The sequence below is a fragment of the Suillus subalutaceus genome (genome assembly GCF_016647625.1).
Source record: "Suillus subalutaceus strain FC151 chromosome Unknown DFJ58scaffold_102, whole genome shotgun sequence".
NCBI lineage: Eukaryota > Fungi > Basidiomycota > Agaricomycetes > Boletales > Suillaceae > Suillus > Suillus subalutaceus.
Window position 1 is genome coordinate 47,285 of NW_024540351.1, and position 19,062 is coordinate 66,346.

Here is a 19,062-nt window from a genome sequence, read left to right on the forward strand (position 1 = left end):
GTGGTGTTTCTTTGGATGGAGATACACTTGATGATGTATGGGAGATGCCGTTCATACTAGAGAATCTCGTTACTATCCAGCTACAGGGAAAAGTGATATACATACGAGGTATCCTGAGCAGCAGCAACAGGCGGCGGGTCAGGTGTGATTTTGAGGAAACCAGCTTGCACCAAGAAGTCCCAAACTCGACTCGTCTTGTTCACATCAATCTTGACGAGATCCCGCGCTTCCCTGCGGCGAAGCTTGCCTCCACGACGAGCGTACTCCCGGACGAGGGTCTCCTTGATGATAAGATAAGGTTTGGGAAAGATTCGGAGCTGCGTGCAGAGGGTCTGCTCGGCTGGAGTAAGCAAATGCAAGGATGGGCTATTGGCAAGATTGAGAGGGGCGGCTGGATAGTAAGGTCAGGGATTATATGACACTTTCGGATGGAATAAACGAACGTGGTCTGCGGATCGGAGGACCCGTTCCAGCAGGGGTCCCAAGTTTCGGAGTTGATTCTCTCTCGTGACTTTTGCGACCTTCAGATTCTCCTGCAACAGTGTGAAGAACGTAAACAGAGACAATGAAGAAACATCATACTCGTGCTGCCTGATGCACGAAGCTGTGCCAGACGTTCTGAAGAATAATAATCGCGAGATAGATTTGCTTTCGCTTGAGTCTAAGCGTACAAGTGAGTTGCATTACTTGAGAAAACAATTGTGGAACATTTCTTACCCTGCGAATGGAATCGAGTTCAAACTTATCGATATCGGCCGAAGTGGTAAGTCCCATTCGTCGATAATGCTGCAGTTCTTGTATTCTCTTCCTTAGCATGGCTTCATCTGTTGCAGCAATATCATCAGCACCTTTCCACCACAATGCTAGAAGTTCTTACAGAGAATATCAGCTGTGAAAACCTCGAAATCCTCAGCAGTCTGAAGTCGAGCGAACGGTCGGAGCCGCTGAACGATGTCCTTTTCTTCCTTCGGACGCTTCTTTTCGGCGGCTTGCATCTGAAAAGAAGTGAGTTTATGACGTGCGTACACACGCCGACATACCTTCTTGTATTCCAAGAGACCTCGTTCATACATGATAGCTTTGGCTTCTCGTCGCTTGTCAAGACGCTGATTGTACATCTCCATCAGAGTCAGCTTAAAGGCGAGTGAATCTTCCGTCTCATATGGAGGAGGCAGAGTTGCTTCTTCCGCATTTGGGTCGTCCTCCGTTGAAGTCTGCTGTTCGCCAGACGGTTCCTCTGACTTGACACGTGAATCGCCATTCATTGGAAGATGTCCGTTGCCATTCACAATGCCATTGACACCATTGACGGGTGGTTGACTGCTGTTCCTGGAACCAGCAACAGTTTTGCGCTCTTCCAGCATCCGTACCCTGGCGCGGACATCCGCGTCGTTCTCATCTTCCATAATCTGATCACCGCCCCATGCATGACATATTCCAAATTCCAGGTCCTTCACAAGATCCTCTGCTTCATTATCGAGCTCGTGTTCGAATTCGAGCCTACCAGGAAGGAAGGTGGCAATTTCGTGTACACCAGGAGCGGAGGTTGGGGCTACCTTGGGTGGTGGAGGTAAAGAAGTGGTCATGGCTGACATTCGCCTGCGCTTGCGAGCCTGGAATTCATCTGGGTCGATATTGAATTCGACATCCATCCGCTGTAATACAATGCAATCAGTGAAGGGACAGGCTTGAATCATATGTAGACGTACAGGAAGTGGCCAATCGGAGGATTCAACATATACGCTGTTGTAGTGTTCTTCCGCATCTTCTTTTGTGCGAGTACCAATGTGTTCTGCGATCATCTGCCAATTTCCAAGGCCTTCCTGAGATATCCCCTCGATAAGTAAGAGTTCCCTATAAGTAGGTTTCAGATGGAGCGATGAGGAAGGGATTGGTAACGGTAACTTACTCATCCGCTCCCCAGTCAGCGGAGAAAATTGGATACGAGTGAAGTTCCTAACATGACAATCAGTACAAGAACGTGCGTCAAGCGTGAATATGTCATACAATAACTCGGTACGCATGGCCTGCTTTATGTTTATCGAACTCTTTGCCAGCGCAAAAGCAGGCGGGGCATATATCCACGCCATCACCTGGCTCACAGACAGGATCGGCGCACTTGATACGAACGGAATGCGTCAAGTCGCATTGACAGCAATCACATTGAATCTGCAAGCCGGGCTCGTTTACAGCTGCACAGTTTACGTAAATGAAGCGTGAGAAAGGTATTCCATGAAGCAGACGATACTATTGGAATAGGTAGAAGGAACCACGTACTTTGGATTTCATCCGGCTGGTGTTGTCGTTTTCTATGGGAGACAGTCATCCCAGAAGAAAGGGACGGACAAGCCCAAGGTACCGGAGCTCGAAAGACGATGGAGCTCTGGGCTCACGATCTGAAACAGGTTAGCGCAAACGCAATCGTATGATCGCGGGAGAACATACAGAGAAGTTGTATCTCAGCTCTCTGCCAAAAACCAAGGCGATACGCGTCGTCGGCGACAGAAAGGATATTGAACGCGCTAGTTGCTGTGCGACGCGGAGTGACCGTCGGAGTTCTGCAATGTGGAAAGGAAATCCCAGCAGGGTACTTATTAGGAAGCCAAAAGTATTGGTCTTAGAATAAGGAATTGAAAGATGTACAAGGTCTCAGTAACGTACTGACTGGCGCCAATGCCAGAGACGAGGAGGAGAGTATTTACACATATTTGGCCTCCCCGCCCTATCCAAAAGTGGATTATTGACATTGAGCTGATTCAGCTGTTGTGGCAACTTGTGGGCTTCGAGTCTTCGACCACACCACAACAATATATTCAATCTACATTGTGGCACATATGAATGTATGAATTTCGACAGGCTCCAGTTCACAATGTTGAGGAAGTCCACGCCACAACAATCAATCCAGGTGTTACGCGTCTCTGAAATAAATGTCGACCTCCAGTTCACAATGTCGAGGAAGTAATCTAGCAACGCATGCGGTACGACACTTTCATTGAATGATTTACTTGTCAAGGAGACCACAAATACTGAGCATACCCCGCATTCCAGCAGCCTATAAAATGCAGAAGAGTCATTATATATCAGAGCTCAAGTGTAGCTCCCTTTCTCAAACGCAAGTCATCGGAGTCATCATCGTCTCGGACTCTCAGAATACTGGGATGGACATAATCACTGATGGACTAAGTCGCGGAATCACGGTAATCTCATTTTCTTCTACTCAAGAGACATCCACTTCAACATTGACATAGTACGTTATCACAAAAACGTGTTTTTATCAAGGTCCCTTGTAGCATCTGTCCAGGTAGCAACTGCATGCCCTGCATTCTCGCAACTAGCTGCATGGTTCAATACGGTGGAATGAACAAGTCGAGTTCATCGCCTTGCTCAATAGTCTCATCAACAGCAGAACTTTCGTGACTCTCCTCTTGGGCCTCTTTCCAACATTGTACGGGGTGTATCTAAGAGTCTCAATGGGCACCATGATATCATGGGTTATTAGCCCATTCGCTGCATGAAATGTGTCTGTATCTTCGATGGGACTATGTCGACCATCTATTGCACGAGATATGAGCCACGTTGTTCTGGTCATCATCTCCGGTAAGTCTTATTCCGTGTCCACAAGCTATGAGCTCTTGGGAAACATTGAACACGTCGTGCTATGCATTCATTTAGCCTGTGGCATCCGTGCCAGATAGTGGGTCGGTTGGTGCATATTGTGTCTTTGTGACACAAATGGGGCGACATCAAAGGTAATCAAAGCATCCACTAATGCTTGCATCGGTTGTGGACTTTGAAGAACGGCTTTGTCGTTGTGGGTGTGGATGACCATGATGTGTCCACAACAGCCCAGCCCATATATATTGCAACACAGATTCGCCACATTTCCAGACAGTCGACCTCTTCACAATCTTCGTAGCTGTTCATCCGTTTTTTTTTCCAAAATATCAGCCATGAATTCTTTCAAGAAATTGTTCCAAAAGTGAGTCAACCGTTTTCAGGTTCTATTAGTTGACATAACAGTAATCAATGCCGCTCAGGTCCTACGACGACGACACGCCGTCGCTCAAGCATTCTAAATCGATGACATTTGGACTCTCTTCACAAGGGAGCACGCGTGACCCTCGCGCCGATCCTTTGAAACCCGCGTATCGTGGCAAGACCCTTAAAACTTCGGACATTGTCTACATTGGGCAAGCTCCGAGGATATTGGACATCCATCGCGCGCAATGGTACCCAGATCTCCGAGACCTTGCGCCACCTCGCGACCACTTTGACTCGTGCGCGGACTTGTTGGATCAGTTTCCCAATCCCCCACCACCACCTCCGAGGCCCCCCCGCAGCGCCTTGAGAACGACTTCGTTAAACTCAAAGAACAGCAGGCCCCAACTGCCCCCGCAGAACTGCCGCTATCAGCATGTCGCAGGCAAACAGCGAACGATTCAGCAATCACCTTCAGTCACGTGCTTTTCGCGGCCCACAGCCACGGCCTACCCTTCCCTTGCCCGCAAACAGCGGCATGAGGCCACCGATGACCAAGCTGTCGCGAATGTGGTGGAAACAGCTGATGGCCAGGCCCCAGTAGTCGAGAGCAGTAGACAGGCGGACTGTATACCCGCCAAGTCGAGCGCTGGTCGCTCGTACGCCCTTGCCCCTGCTCTCCCCTGTTCCGCCGTTCTTACCACCCACTCGCCGTATCCACCGATCTCGCGTTCTGCGCACAACTCACGTACAAACCTGCGGCGGGTTCCATCTCACCTCGCCATTCCACGTATTGCTGCTCCAGACCAGGGACAGTCTTACTGGCCTCACAATAATTACCATGAATTTTTGGACGAGCAGGACCTGAATGTCATCAGTACAATGATCAATCGTTATCCGGTAGCTCCTTGCTATGAGCCTTCACAAGAGCAGCTGCGGCCTATCCGTTTTGACATGGAGGACCCAAGCCACTTCAGGAAGACGCTTAGTTACTTCATTCATATGGCGGTAGCACAGGGTCGTCCCCTGGATGCACGGGCAGATGGCCCTTACCACCGCATCATTGACGCGGGTGATCCGACTGGCATCGTGCCGGAGATTGGGGCAGATTGGTCTCGGCGGGTGGAATATTGCTGAATCTGTGCAGACGGAGGATAGTTTGTGAAGATACTAGGGTCTTCGTCCTGTTCTACTCAAGCATGTATGTCGCGTAAATCATTATGTATATGTATATGAACTATGAAAATAAATCTATTTGTCATTCGAGTCCATGATCAGCTTGGATACCAGAGTGTAAGCGCTACGATAGGGATGGTGACTTTTGAGTGCAGTCGATTTTAATACCATCCTGCAGAAAAGTTAAAGCCTTACTATCATTCGCCACTGCAAGCTAGTGCACTGAGCTTCTCTCACCAAAAACACCTACGCGAGGTATGTGGGTAGGTCGTCTATCAGAGACGATGGATCGAGCAGATGTGCAAACGTTATTTGCTCGAAGATGGCGTTGATTAGTACAATGTGGAATCAATACCACGTAGTCACTCGTATGTCATGTTATCAAGTCAATTTCATATTACTATGGAGCGTCTCAGATGTTCAAAGGTTCCACCGTAATATGCACTGCGCAGGCAGGATTGAAAATTTATGCAGAAACAGCCGTATTGATCAACTCCAAACTACGTATTGCGCCATCAAACACGGCACCAAAGCTCAAGCAGAAACATAACTCACTGTCACGACGCGCTGCTCTGGCTGCTACCTGGTTGGTCGTTAAAATCGCATGTTTGATGGCAATGCTAAATTATATAGAGCAAGGGTCAGTCATGTTGCTGAATCCTGGATGGAGAACTCAGGAGTTCCGATCGGTTTGGACGGATGGTCATCGCTGTTGAATGGCACGAATTTAGGCAGAACCTGCAGGCTACAAGCTACTTCCTATGATCAGTAATGGCTTGGCTGGAATGAATTGCCAAATTTGCATGTCAGCGAGCAGATAGTGCAATGTCCGCCGATGCTCCGTCATGTCCGAGTCCAAGTGTAGTTTGAAATTGTAAGACTTTATCCTGAACGGATCCACCGTCTTAAATTTGGGAATGAGCAAACTCTCGTACGAGAATTAGGGCCACTCGAATGTCGTATGAACGGGTGAGTATGTGGATTATTTCGCGTTCCTCGATGCATGGCGGAGTTTGGCGAGAATCTTGGTCGAATGACTGAGAGTCGCTACCAGATTCCAGAAACCAACAGAGAGTCAAGAGTTTTACCCGACGTACACCAGCATAAGTGAGCCAATTTGGATTTCTGGATTGCAAAAAATGGAGCGCTGCGAAGGGACGGATTCAGAGATGGTTCAAATCAGTAGTTCATGCGGGAGAACTCACATATCATGAACTATACCCCTAACACAATACGATTACAGTAACGGCAGGTTATGAAATGGTCGTAACCAATTGAATACGCTCCTGGAGGTTCTACCGAAATTTCTGTCATCTGACAGCAATGACAATTCTGCCAAATCGATCAGAATCGTGCCCATAAGTATATGCAGGATATAAAAGCGGGTCGTTGTTCATTGATAGTGTTCCCCCATCCTCAGGGATATCATTCGAGATCCCCTTCAGAAGATTTCATATCACCTCGCACAGAAAATGCGTTCTCCCTCCTCGCCGTCGTCGTTGCTTTAGCAGCATCTATGTCTGTCAGTGCATATCAGGCCGAGACACATACTTGCAAAACAAAGCAAGATTGCTGCAGTGGCTTGGTTTGTGCCTATGATGTAGAGAGTATGAGCAGGTCGCTGTGCGACCAGAATTCAACATCTGCGCGCCTTAGTATGGCCAGGGAGCCACCAAAGGATTGACCTGCCTGTACGTTGGCAACGAAAACCCAAAACTGTACAAACACGCAGGTTGAATCTGTTCGTCTAACGTTGACCTCGAAGGCCAGTTCATGGATCTCTCTTGGTGTGTGTAATGGAGCCAACGGGACGTCACTTCGTTTCTGATCGTGATTCGTGACAGACACGTTATTTTCTGCTATGCAGTCAAAACCCAAGGTCATACAGGAGGGCGCGTTATGATGAAAGTGAAAAAGGGCGACAACGATAAAGAGGATAAATATCACTGATTTGTGGTACTTTCCGTCAAGGGGTAGTGTGGAGAGTTCGAGACTGATTCTCTTCATCGAGCGAGTGTTGGACGAGGTGCAAGGGACACGTGTGACACGGTTGACGAGGAAGAGGAATTTGGAAGAGCGTTGGCCCGGGTACCTTGATAAAACTGGTTTCGTCAACATTGTTCCTTGTCTCCGAGGGAGTACAGGGTCGCCTGGGTAAAAGTGCGGTGGATGGGTGTACTCAACTTTGGTCGCCGTCAACATCGAAAAAAGACATGTGGCTGCGGCCTACGCTGGCCAGTCCTAAGTCTGATGATCGAAATTTGTGGGCAATAGTCGGCTGACAGGCCTCGTCTGAATGCCAGTGTCGGGCCCAGCGCGTCCGAAATATACTGATTCAAGTTGGTACGAAAGTTCTTGCTGCACCGAGGTCCCCTGGATCTAGGTTACATAACACTCATCAGCTGTGCAAAATCGACAGACAAGTTAGGATGTTGAGAGGTCTGATGGTGTAGCGAACGACACACAACAACATCGTAGCAAAACAGAGGAACTAGACACTATACACAGACAAGATACATTCAGGGCGAGTACTTTAGTGTACTTGGGAAGTATCATACAACCACAGCCCTTGGCTCCAACGGACAATAATCAAGGATTTTCTATATAAAAAACCAGGACACTAGGACAAAAAATAGTTTGTCCATGCGCCACACCCATTAATGACGGTCGTTGGTGGACGGAGATGCACAGCAGAGAAACAGCACAACACGAGCCCACAATGCGGGGTTCTTGATGCGTTTCGCCTTGTCGTTAGCTCGTTCCTCCGGCCGCCAAGCAACATGCAGTTCCTGTAGATAAAACTTGAGACACCAGCCATTGAGAATGCATCCCTGAAAGGACGTACCTTCCCGGGATCTAGCGCAGGAATTTCGACAGGAGGACTGTGACAAGAGGGGGTACTAGGTCCTGGGCGTGGGTTAGGTTCGATTGGTTCATCGGTGTTGGGTTGGGAAAGCCGGAAGAGTGAGGGAAGGCGAGTGAGGAGCGCACGTGTATCTGATCCCCAGGAGGGTGCAAAGGCACTGCGGCGGCGATGTAGAGAGGGATCAGGATGGAGATAGTTAGAAATAAGCGACTAAGAACATAGAAGTCAGGGCGAGGAGGGAAAATGAGACGGTGGTATCGCACAGGGCCACGGTCTTGCACTTCATGAGAGAAGTCTGATGGCACTTGACGGGGGGCTGGACGGATGGCGGAGCATCGCATAGCATTAGCCTAGAATGACAATGTCACAATCAATGTAATGATCATAAAAAGGTGCAACATACATCTGGTAACGGCTTGTGCAAGTGGGACGTAAGTATGTTTCATTCGTGAAAAGTCACAAGATGATACATACCCTCTTCGTCAGTTCAGGTTTTTGTGCCTAACCGCCATTGAGATCAATGAGATGGCGAGTGGGTGTTAAGTTGGCACTCACATCAGGTATGGACAGGAGATTTTCTAAGCTAGCTGTTTTGAGGATGGCTTGAATGTCCCATATGTACGCATTTTTATCCTCACAACCTGTGGATAGCAGTTTTCCATCAGCGGAAAAGGCTGCACACTGGACGTCCTTTTCGTGTTGGAGAGGCGGTCCGACTTGAAGGTTTGCGTCCAAATTCCAGAGACGTGCTGTTCCATCCCAAGATGTACTCGCAAGGAGGCGGTCGTTTGGAAATAAAGTGATGGACTTGACGCCCTGTGTGTGACCCTCCAGGACGGCGATCTGCTGCCATGTGACAGTGTCAAATATCCTAATCAAGCCATTCCTCGACCCGGAGATAAGTTTCTTTTCGTCCGATGTCCAGGTTAAGCTCCAAACTGGTCGCGATCGATGGAATTTGATTGTGGAGAGCCATTCGCCTGTTTTTGCATCCCAAATTTTGATTCCATCACGTCCGCAAGTTGCAATCTTTGTTGCGTTGGGTGAGTAGCTCACCGCGTACACGTGCTGGTGCCCTGTCTCTATTGGATTCAAACCCTGGATGGGTTCTCCGCTCTCGACATGCCACACTCTTGTCGTCCCGTCGAAGGATCCGCTCACCACTTGCTCACCATCTGGATTCCAGCACACTGACTCTACGGTTTGAGTGTGCGCTTTCCACTTGGCAATGACCTTCCCCGTCTCAGCGTCCCACAACCTTACTGTCCCGTCCTGGCTTCCGCTGGCAACAATTCTGCCGTTTGGAGATAACGCCATGGTTAATACTCCCGCCTCATCCCCTTCATCTCGCCACTCGTCGCTTATTTGTGCACCGCTCTCTAGGCCCCATAGTCGAAGTGAGCCGTCGAAAGAACACGTGATGATGCGCTGCCCGTTTGGCAGGTGCGCAACGCCCACTACCTGCTTGGTATGTCCTCGCATTGTCTTACGAGGCGTTACTACTGACGTCTTTTTCGTCTTAGCAGCGGCGGAAGACATAGCCAACGTTCGTGGATCTCAACGAAGGAAATCGTGGGTTATATGTACGGGAGCAGCTCGCTGGATTTTGGATTAGAATGGGTTGTCTTGCGCGGGTGTAGATTGTAGGCGAGTTCATTGGCATATCTGCTTTGACATCAACTCTCATCGATAGACAAGCATAGGACATTACTCACGGTCTAACTTGTTTCAAAGTAACCGATCCTGACGGCTTCGGGACGGGTGTATGTTCGCTGTTGGATCTGTACGAGGATACATGATACTAGTCAGTGAGTAGACTTGTAGCTTTCCTTATCTCGACCTTTCCTGGGAAACAGTGTGACTCACGGCTCAGAAGACCCAGACACAGATGAGTACCATTGACGAACGAGAGGTGCAGATTGATAGCTGAGACAGCGAAAGTTTGGAACTCAGGAATTTTTTCTGAGAGGTCATTCAAGTTGTCTACTAAGGTGCGTGTTCCAACCGATATTTTCGTCTCCACAGGTTCACAACAGTTGCTGCGCAGATGAAGCGCCCAGGCACGTCGATACTGGTGCCGTGTGCATTTTCTGCCTTGAACTTGGCGGTTTATGTCAACATTTGACAGAGTGCCGTACTTCATTTCCGTGTTCTGCTAGCCAGTCTATTTCAAACTGGATTCGGCGGACGGTGAGGTAGCACACAAGGGTGCCTACCCTGTCTCGTGTTTCTGGTTCGTAGCTGATAGTCATCTTTTCATTTCGAAGACGCTGAGCCCTCCAAGAGTATTACTAGTTTGTCGAATAATTTGTCTTTGAAAAAATCCAAGTTTATGTCCTATCGAGAGTACTACTGGAGGGGACCCCCGGTGTCCCTGGCGCATCTCTGCATGCGCGAATGTCCTAATGCGAGGCATACCTCCACAGTCCGCCGTCCTCGCCGGCCATTTTAGATGCGCCATCCTGCGAAGATGAGATGCTTTTAGTTTGCATGCAGTAAGTGCAATATCTAACAAGTGATTTTTTTTTCCCGCCTCACCGCCCCCTTTCAAGTCGGGGCCGGGCCATCGCACGCTCACCCTCAACTCGCAACTCTTCTCTTGGGCGATCCACGAATGGGACGGAGAGCGCTACATGCTTCCGCCCGAATGCTCCGTAGTCGCATCCTTGATTTGGTAGTGGAATGTTATATATTTCTTTCTTTCTATGAGGACTTGTTGGCTACTTACGAGCTTCCTGACACCCGAGCATTCGTTAAGTTGTCTACCAAGGTGTGTTCCATCCATGCTGAAACGCCCGAGCAAAGGCAAGGTTATTGAACACCAAAATCATGGCAGGACCAGGATTTGAACCTAGGCCTTCCCAACTCCGGGGGGACGTCTTAACCACTAGACTATCCAGCCGTTACAGTTTCCCTCACTGCATCCAATGTGTGGATTACATCATATTCCAACAAAGGTATCTGGGAGATATATCAAGGCCGCAACGATGCAGATCGCTCGTGAATAGGTATGACATAGCCCTCAGCGTTATAGAGTTAATCTTTCCTTCACAAGAGACGATAAGTGAGAAAATGATGTCTTAGGTTATGGACGGATACACAGGTTTCGTCGTCTCAGATCTCAACCCTGCGCCATCTCTTTCCGGCCTTCAAGATGCCTTGATTAGGATAGGATACATACACGAAGGTCGATATGATGAACGCAGGATACGGGACGATGAGATAGGGTTACAATTGAATGAAAGAGATATGTGGAATGCCACGAGATGAATCGCCTACGTACTATGATAAGCGTTGTCCGTACCGGGAGAGACACAACAAAGAAATAATACCACGCGAACCCACAGATGGGGTTCCTCATGCGTCTGGCCTTTTCACTAGCATTGGCTTCGGGGTCATGAAAAACCCTGGTGAGAGTTCATCTGCGTCCCTGATGTGGTCAAAACCCTTTGGAACCTCGCGCAGTGTCAGTCTGGAATGTCGACGTTATTACCACGACGGACGAGGTTAACAAAAGCATCACGTACCTCCAAAAATGACTTGTCTTTGTGCCCTATGCTTGACGAGTCAGATGATGTATATGTCTTTTGTTTTGGTTCAACGTTTGGTACCTAGTCACAATGATATCAGCATTGTCATGGGTGACATGACAGCACTAACGCTGTCAGGTATGGACAGGAGATTTTCTAGGCCAGTTGCTTTGAGGATGGCCTGAACGTCCCACACATACGCGTTTTCATCATCACCCGTGGATAGCAACTTTCCATCGGTGGAAAAGGCCGCACAATAGACGTTGCCTTTGTGTTGGAGAGGTGGTCCAATTTGGAGTTTTGTGTCAAGATTCCATAGACGTGCTGTACCATCCCATGACGTACTCGCAAGAAGGCGGTCATTTGGAAATACAGTGAGGGACCGGACGAGATTTGTGTGACCCCTCAGAGTGGCGATCAACTGCCATGTGGCAGTGTTGAATATCCTAATCGGGCCCGAATGCAACCCAGCAATAAGCTTCTTTTCATGGTTAAGCTCCACACATTCTTTTGTTCGTTAGAGTCGTAGATATCCGGTTGATCATCCCAGTATACCACCTGTGTGCCAGTACCAGTGATTACTGAAAGTTCGTCTGACGTCTCTGCATCCCAGATTTTGATTTTGATGTTGTTTATGCCGATTTCTCCTGCTGTCGCAATCATTGTTGCCTTGGGTGAGTAACTCACCGCACACACTATATGGTGGCCTTCAAATGGTCCCATCTTGATGTGGACGAGTTTGCCGCTCTTCGCATCCCACACTCTTGTTGTGCCGTCCCCGTCTCCACTCAGCACTCGCTCGCCATTCGGACTCCAGCACACCGACTTCAAAGCACGTGTGTGCCCCTCCCATTTGGCAATGACCTTTCTGGTTTCAACATCCCACAACCTCACTTTCTTGTCATCGCTTCCGCTGGCAATAGTCTTGCCATCTGGAGACAATGCCATCGTCCTTATCGGTGCCTCATCCCCTTTATCTCGCCAGTCGTCACCTATCTGTGCACCGCTCTCTAGGTCCCATAGTCGAAGTGAGCCGTCATACGAACATGTGATAATGCGCTGCCCTCCGGGTAGGTGCGCAACGCCTTCTATGATCCTGGTATGGCCTCGCATCGTCTTGCGGGGCGTCAATTCTGACGTTTTCTTTATCTCAGCAAGTGGAGAAGACATAGTGGGCGCTCGGGGATCTCAATCAAATGAATCGTGGGCTATATGCGCGAGAGCAGCTCGCTGGATCTTTGGATTCGAAAGGTTGTTTTGCGGGGGTATAGATTGTGGGTGAATTCGTAGGCCTGTCTGTTTTCAATGCGTGTCAATAAATGTGCATGCGACCTTACTTACGAGAACGTCAGAGACGCAGGAAAACTTTGGGATTGTACAAGACGATTTCGCTGCTGGTCCTTGAAAACTTGCAAGAGGTCTCCACGAAGATCCTTGACAGCGCTCAGTAAGTAAAGTTTTCTTCCTTCACCCTTTTCGCTCAGCATGTTACTCACAGCGAGCAGACATAGATTCAATCCGCAGGAACGAGAGGGACGGGCTTGTAGCCGAGACAGTGGATGTTTTTTTTGGAGTTGAGAGTGTTGCACAGATATGGGCTTAGGGCATATGATAAGATATGTATTCCATGCGTTATCCTCGTGTTCCACAATTACACCACGTGCATCTTCCTGTCTCTATTTGGACCTTGAGCGGTTGGACCGATCCGTTTTCTTCATATGTGCTCCCTTCTAGACTATCTATGTCGGACCCTACTCGAAGGACGCACACTTCTCCATATACGACATCGATTGATGGCGCAACGGTGAGCAGTTGTATCTTTAAGACTTGCGTACTAAACCGTCTACCCATATTGCTAGAAGTTCGTCTAAGTGTACACGAATTGCGGGTTGTCCTTCTCTTGCAGAGGCCATTGCCGGTAAGTACGCAAGTCTATCTATTGTTACGTCACATCAACTCTTATCCATAGACGTGTATGATGCATTGTTCGATCCTGTCATCATCAGGACAAGTGCTTGCTCCTATATTCCTCCAAATGTCGCGGGAGATCGTTCAAGACGATCCAGGACACCGGTATGATCTTATCTTTGTGGATTTTACACTGTATCACTCATGACACAGACAAGCTTTGCTGAAAATGAGAAGGCCCGTTGGATGCTGTGACGTCGTTTATTTTGGCATTCAGGACTGGGCAAAAGTATTGGAGTCTTCAGGCAAGCGATAGATACCGACAACATCTCTTATTTCTGCTTGCCCTATGCTCAATCCATGCTCCCTATCGCGTAATAGCACTTTCTTATTTCCACCTCGAAAGTTGTGGGCATCTGGTCCAAATTGAATTCGCTGACACGTTCGTCCAGAATTTTCTGCTTCTGGTTATCGTCCTTTCACGTGATGGACAGCAACATTAAATGACTCTTTGGATGCAGCGTGGAAACAGTCCTGACCAACTGATGTGCAAATTGACCTATCATTTCACAGACGAATTAGAATGCGAGGCGTCAATGATTGTTAGTCAAGTTGGCGGAAAATACTGAGACATTACAAAAGGAGGATATCAAAATGAATGTGATGGTGCATATTCTAACGCCATCAGTGACCGTCATCGGTAGACGGAGACACGCAGCAGATAAATAACACAACACGGGCCCACCACTTTAGGTTCTTGATGTGTTTAGCCTTGTCGCTAGCTCGTTCCCGCGGCGGAGCAACATACAGTGCCTGTGAAGAAAGCTTGAGACACCATCCACTGAATACACACCCAAAAAAGAACATACCTTCTTGTCATCGAGTGCAGGAACTTCAACGACAGGAGGACTGCGATGAGAGGAAGTGCTAGGTCCTGGGCGTTGCTGAAGTTCGATCGGTTCATCGGCATTGGGTTGGGAACGGCGGAAGAATTGGGGTAGGCGAGCGAGGAGCGCACATGGACGCGATCCCCAGGATAGTGTAAAAGTGCGGCGGCGGCGATGTAGAGAGGGATCAGAATGGAGATGGCGGGTAGTGGAGGACTGAAAATATGAAAATCAGAAGAAGTATTGCAGGTAAATGGTGGTAACGCACAGGATTACGGCCTTGCACGTCATCGAAAAAAGCCTGCTGGCAATCGACGGGGGACTGGATGGATGGGCGGACGTCGTGTAGCATTAGCCTGGAATGTCGATGTTACAATCAGTGTCAAGGTCAGAAAAGGGTGCAACATACACCTGATAACGACTTGCGCGAGTGAGACGTAAGTGTTTTTCATTGTTGAAAAGCGACAGGGATACATACCTTCTTTTTGAGTTCGGATTGTTGTGCCTGACATTCATTGGGAATGAGATCGCGAGTGTGAGTCAAGTTGGCACTCACATTAGGTATGGTCAGGAGGTTTTCAAGGCCAGCTGTTTTGAAGATGGCTTGAATGTCCCACACGTACGCGTTCTCATCCGAACCAGCTGTGCATAGCAGCTTTCCATCAGCGGACAAGGTTGCACACTCGACCTTCTCTTCGTGTTGAAGAGGTGGTCCAACTTGGAGGTTGGTGTCGAGATTCCAGAGACGCGCTGTGTTATCCCATGATGCACTCGCAAGGAGGCGGTCGTTCGGAAATAAGTGAGGGAGTAGACAAGCCTTTCATGACCCTCAAGAACGGCAATCTGGTGCCATGTGGCAGTGTCAAATATCTCGATCAGGCCTTTCCCTGACCCGGAGATAAGCTTCTTTTCGTCCGATGTCCAGGTTAAGCTCCAAGTGACGTAACGATCTCCGACTGTCACGGTGTTGAGCAGCTTGCCTGTCTTTGCATCCCAGATTTTGATTGCATTTTCCTTGAATCCTCCTGTCGCAATCATTGTTGCCTTGGGTGAGTAACTCACCGCGTACACCGACTCGTTTCCCGTTTTGATCGGATTCAAACCCTGAACAGGTTCTCCGCTTGACACATCCCACACTCTTGCCGTCCCGTCAATGATCCACTCACAACTTGCCCACCAAGCACACCGACTTCACCATTTCAGTGTGCCATTCCATTTGACGACAACCTTCCCCGTTTCAATGTCCCACAACCTCACAGTCCCGTCCTGGCTTCCGCTAGCAACAGTCTTACCATTTGGAGACAATGCCATCGTCCTTATTGGTTCCTCATCCCCTTCATCTCGCCACTCGTCACCTATCTGCGCACCGCTCTCTAGGTCCCATATTCGAAGTGAGCCGTCAGCCGAACATGTGATAATGCGCTGCCCACCGGGCAGGTGCGCAACGCCGCCTACCCACTCGGTATGGCCCCGCATCGTCTTGCGGGGAGTTATTGCTGACATCTTTTTCATCTCAGCAGCAGGAGAAGACATGGTGGGCGCTTGGAGGATCTCGTTCAAGGGAATCGTGGCCTGCATGCGCGAGAGCAGCTCGTCGGATATTTGGATTAGAATGGGTTGGCCAGCGGGATATATATTGTGTGTGAGTTCACAGGCCTATCTGTTTTCACTGAATGCGTGTCAATAGCTGTACAGGCGGCATTGCTTACGAGAACAATAGAGACACAGGAAAATTTCGGGACGATATGTATGCAGGACGATTTCGCTCCTGGTCTTTGGAAACTTGCAAGAGGTCTCCACGAAGATCCTTGACAGCGCTCAGTAAATAAAGTTCCTCCTTTTTTCGCACAGCATGTAGTAACTCACAGCAAGCCCTACTTCGAACAACTAGATACTGATTCACTCCACGCGAGAATGAGAGGGATGGGCTGGTGGCTGATGCAGTGGATTTTTGTTTTGGAGCCGAGAGAGTTGCACAGGTGTTGGTTTAAGCCTTAAGGCGTTTGATAAGGTGCGTGCGTTGCCCTCGTGTTCTCCACAGCTCATAGACGAAGCGCCCTCAGACCATGACTGCGCCACGTGCGTCTTCCTGTCTCTATTTGGACCTTGAGCGCTTGAACCGAACCGAACCATCTCCGCTCTCTTCATACGTGCTCCCTTCCAGCCTATCTATGTCGGACCCTACTCGAAAGACACACGCTTGTATACGACATCGATTGGTGGTGCATTGATGGTAGGTGGCCGCATTTGTAGACTCACGTACTAAGCTGTACATATTTCTCGAAGTCAGTCCAAATGTATATGAATTGCGGGTCATCGTTCTCTTGCAGAGGCCATCATTGCCTGTAAGCAAGCAAGCCTACCTATTGTCACGTCACATCAACTCTTATCCATAGATGTACATGAAGCGCTGTTCGATCATGACACCATCGCGACAAATGCTTACTTCTACATTCGTCCAAATGTCGCAGGAGATCGTTACGATGATCCAGGACGTTGGTTTTTTCTCATCTTTTTCTCACCTTGGCTTTTCTAGGAAGCACCCACAGTCTCACTCACGGTACTGACAAACTCTACCAAAGAACGAGAGGGGCTGTTGAATACCTGAGGCAGCATTCATGTGGCAAGGCCTCAGTTGTTGCATTTGATCACGCAACGAAGAGTATCAGAGTCTTCGGGAAAGAAATAGATGCCAGACCCGTCGTTCTGCTCTAATAGTACTGTTTGTCGTAGGCATTTAATGTGTTCATGACAGGTGGTATCCCTTGACAGACAGGTTAGAATAGAATCACGAATGAATATCTGGTCATAATATGGTAGCAAAAGCAACATCACACTACACTCGATAAAAGTATCTGTCTATGCTCCGCGATGTGTCTCGTTGGTGCCAGGACCGTCATCGGTACCAGGAGACACGCAGCAGAGAAACAACACCACGCGAACCCACGGTTTTGGGTTCCTAATGCGCTTGGCCTTTTCACTAGCAGTCTCGGGCCGACGAGCAACAAATATGACCTGCACAGAAATCATCGGACCCAGTAATTACAATACACGCAAGAAAGGCGCACCTCCCTGTCTACCACTGCGGCAACATCGACGACATGAGGACTGCAATGAGAGGAGTTAGTTGGCCCTGGGGGCCCTGGGCGTTGCTGAAGTTCAATTGGTTCATCGACGTTGGGTCGGGAACGGCGGAAGAGCGAGGGAATGCGAGCGAGGAGCGCAAGTGGACGTGATCCCCAGGAGGGTGCAAAATCACGGCGGCGGCGATGTACAGAAGGAGGATTACGATCTTGCACGTTATCGAAAAAGCCTGTTGGCACTTGACGGGGGACTGGACGGATGGGTGGACGTCGGGTAGCATTAGCCTGGAATGACGATGTCACAATCAGTGTCAAGGTTAGAGAATGGCGTAACATACACTTGATAACAACTTGTGGGAGTGGGACATTAGCGTGTTTCATTCTTGAAAAGCCATGAGATGATGCATACCTTCTTTTTCAGTTCAGATTTTTGTGCCTAAGAGCCATTAGGAATGAGATAACGAGTGGGAGTGAAGTTGATACTCACATTAGGTATAGACAGAAGGTCTTCTAGGCCAGCTGCTTTGAGGATGGCTTGAACGTCCCACACGTACGCGTTTTCATCCTCACCACCTGTGGATAACAGCTTTCCATCAGCGGAAAAGGCCCCACAATTGACGTATTGTTCGTGTTGGAGAGGTGGTCCAACTTGGAGGTTCGTGTCGAGATTCCAGAGACGTGCTGTATCATCCCAAGATGTACTCGCAAGGAGGCGGTTGTTCCGAAATAAAGTGAGGGAGTAGACAAGCCTTTCATGACCCTCCAGATCGGCGATCTGGTGCCATGTGGCAGTGTCGAATATCCTAATCGAACCATTCCCCAACCCGGCGATAAGCTTCTTTTCGTCTGATGTCCAGGTTAAGCTCAAAGCCAGGTTGGGATCGCCGAAGTATTCCGAATCATCTTCGAAGTCTCCATCAACTTCGATTGTATTGAGCAGCTTGCTCGTCTTTGCATCCCAGATTTTGATTTCAAGTTCTCCTGTTGCAATCATTGTTGCCTCGGGCGAGTAACTCACCGCGTGCACCATGTCGATGTGTCCTGTCCTGATTGGATTCAAACCCTGAATGGGTTTTCTGCTCTCCACATCCCACACTCTCGCCGTTCGATCTTCGGATCCGCTCACCACTCGCTCACCATCTGGACTCCAGCACACTGACGTCACAGCTCGAGTGTGCTCTTTCCATTTGGCAATGACCTTTCCCGTCTCAATGTCCCACAACCTCACTGTTCCGTCATTACTTCCGCTTGCAAGAGTCTTGCCATTCGGAGACAATGCCATAGTCACAAATCCCCGCCTCATCCCCTTCATCTCGCCACTCGTCACCTATCGGTGCACCGCTCTCTAGGTCCCATAGCTGAAGTGAACCGTCCCATGAACATGTCATAATGCACTGCCCGCCAGGCAGGTGTGCAACACCCAATATACGCCAGGTATGTCGCATCGTCTTGTATGGGGTTACTTCTGACGTCTTTTTCGTCTTAGCAGCAGGAGAAGACATGGTGGGCGCTCGGGGATCTCAATCAAGAGACTCGTGGCCTGTATGCGCGAGAGCAGTTCGCTGGACCTTTCGATTGGAATGAGCTGTCTTGCGGGGGTATAGATCCGTGGATGTGTTCACTGGCCTATCTGT

General features: G+C 49.0%; 5 protein-coding genes and 1 non-coding gene across 6 annotated transcripts; 1 reads left to right on the plus strand and 5 right to left on the minus strand.

Annotated features, from left to right (window-relative positions):
* Positions 1-80: 80 nt before the first annotated feature.
* DFJ58DRAFT_664827 (uncharacterized protein) lies at positions 81-2,326 on the minus strand (the record flags this gene model as incomplete). The annotated part of the gene is made up of 10 exons (XM_041382465.1): positions 81-391; positions 444-533; positions 583-661; positions 718-824; positions 878-995; positions 1,041-1,655; positions 1,710-1,854; positions 1,910-1,956; positions 2,008-2,192; positions 2,278-2,326. 10 exons carry the CDS (start codon positions 2,324-2,326, stop codon positions 81-83), a joined length of 1,746 nt encoding a protein of 581 aa, XP_041240690.1.
* Positions 2,327-3,950: 1,624 nt separating this feature from the next.
* Positions 3,951-5,115, plus strand: DFJ58DRAFT_915784 (uncharacterized protein; the record flags this gene model as incomplete). Its single annotated transcript, XM_041395449.1, has 2 exons — positions 3,951-3,979; positions 4,038-5,115. 2 exons carry the CDS (start codon positions 3,951-3,953, stop codon positions 5,113-5,115), a joined length of 1,107 nt encoding a protein of 368 aa, XP_041240691.1.
* A 1,448-nt stretch (positions 5,116-6,563) lies between these two features.
* Positions 6,564-7,585, minus strand: DFJ58DRAFT_802821 (uncharacterized protein). The gene is made up of 2 exons (XM_041390945.1): positions 6,806-7,585; positions 6,564-6,747 (listed from the first exon to the last, which is right to left on the minus strand). The coding sequence occupies exons 1-2, from the start codon at positions 7,354-7,356 to the stop codon at positions 6,678-6,680; spliced, it is 621 nt and encodes a 206-aa protein (XP_041240692.1). The 5' UTR covers positions 7,357-7,585; the 3' UTR covers positions 6,564-6,677.
* Positions 7,586-10,850: 3,265 nt separating this feature from the next.
* DFJ58DRAFT_t118 lies at positions 10,851-10,922 on the minus strand. The gene has a single exon. It is a non-coding gene; the product is annotated as a tRNA-Ser (tRNA).
* Positions 10,923-14,044: 3,122 nt separating this feature from the next.
* Positions 14,045-15,200, minus strand: DFJ58DRAFT_28666 (uncharacterized protein). Its single transcript, XM_041379679.1, has 6 exons — positions 14,902-15,200; positions 14,824-14,850; positions 14,755-14,766; positions 14,614-14,701; positions 14,328-14,561; positions 14,045-14,271 (listed from the first exon to the last, which is right to left on the minus strand). Coding segments are annotated over exons 1-6 (492 nt in total). The 5' UTR covers positions 14,904-15,200; the 3' UTR covers positions 14,045-14,142.
* A 1,936-nt stretch (positions 15,201-17,136) lies between these two features.
* DFJ58DRAFT_802844 (uncharacterized protein) lies at positions 17,137-18,294 on the minus strand. The gene is made up of 4 exons (XM_041390946.1): positions 17,916-18,294; positions 17,767-17,864; positions 17,414-17,713; positions 17,137-17,360 (listed from the first exon to the last, which is right to left on the minus strand). Exons 2-4 carry the CDS (start codon positions 17,794-17,796, stop codon positions 17,205-17,207), a joined length of 486 nt encoding a protein of 161 aa, XP_041240694.1. The 5' UTR covers positions 17,797-17,864; positions 17,916-18,294; the 3' UTR covers positions 17,137-17,204.
* Positions 18,295-19,062: the final 768 nt, after the last annotated feature.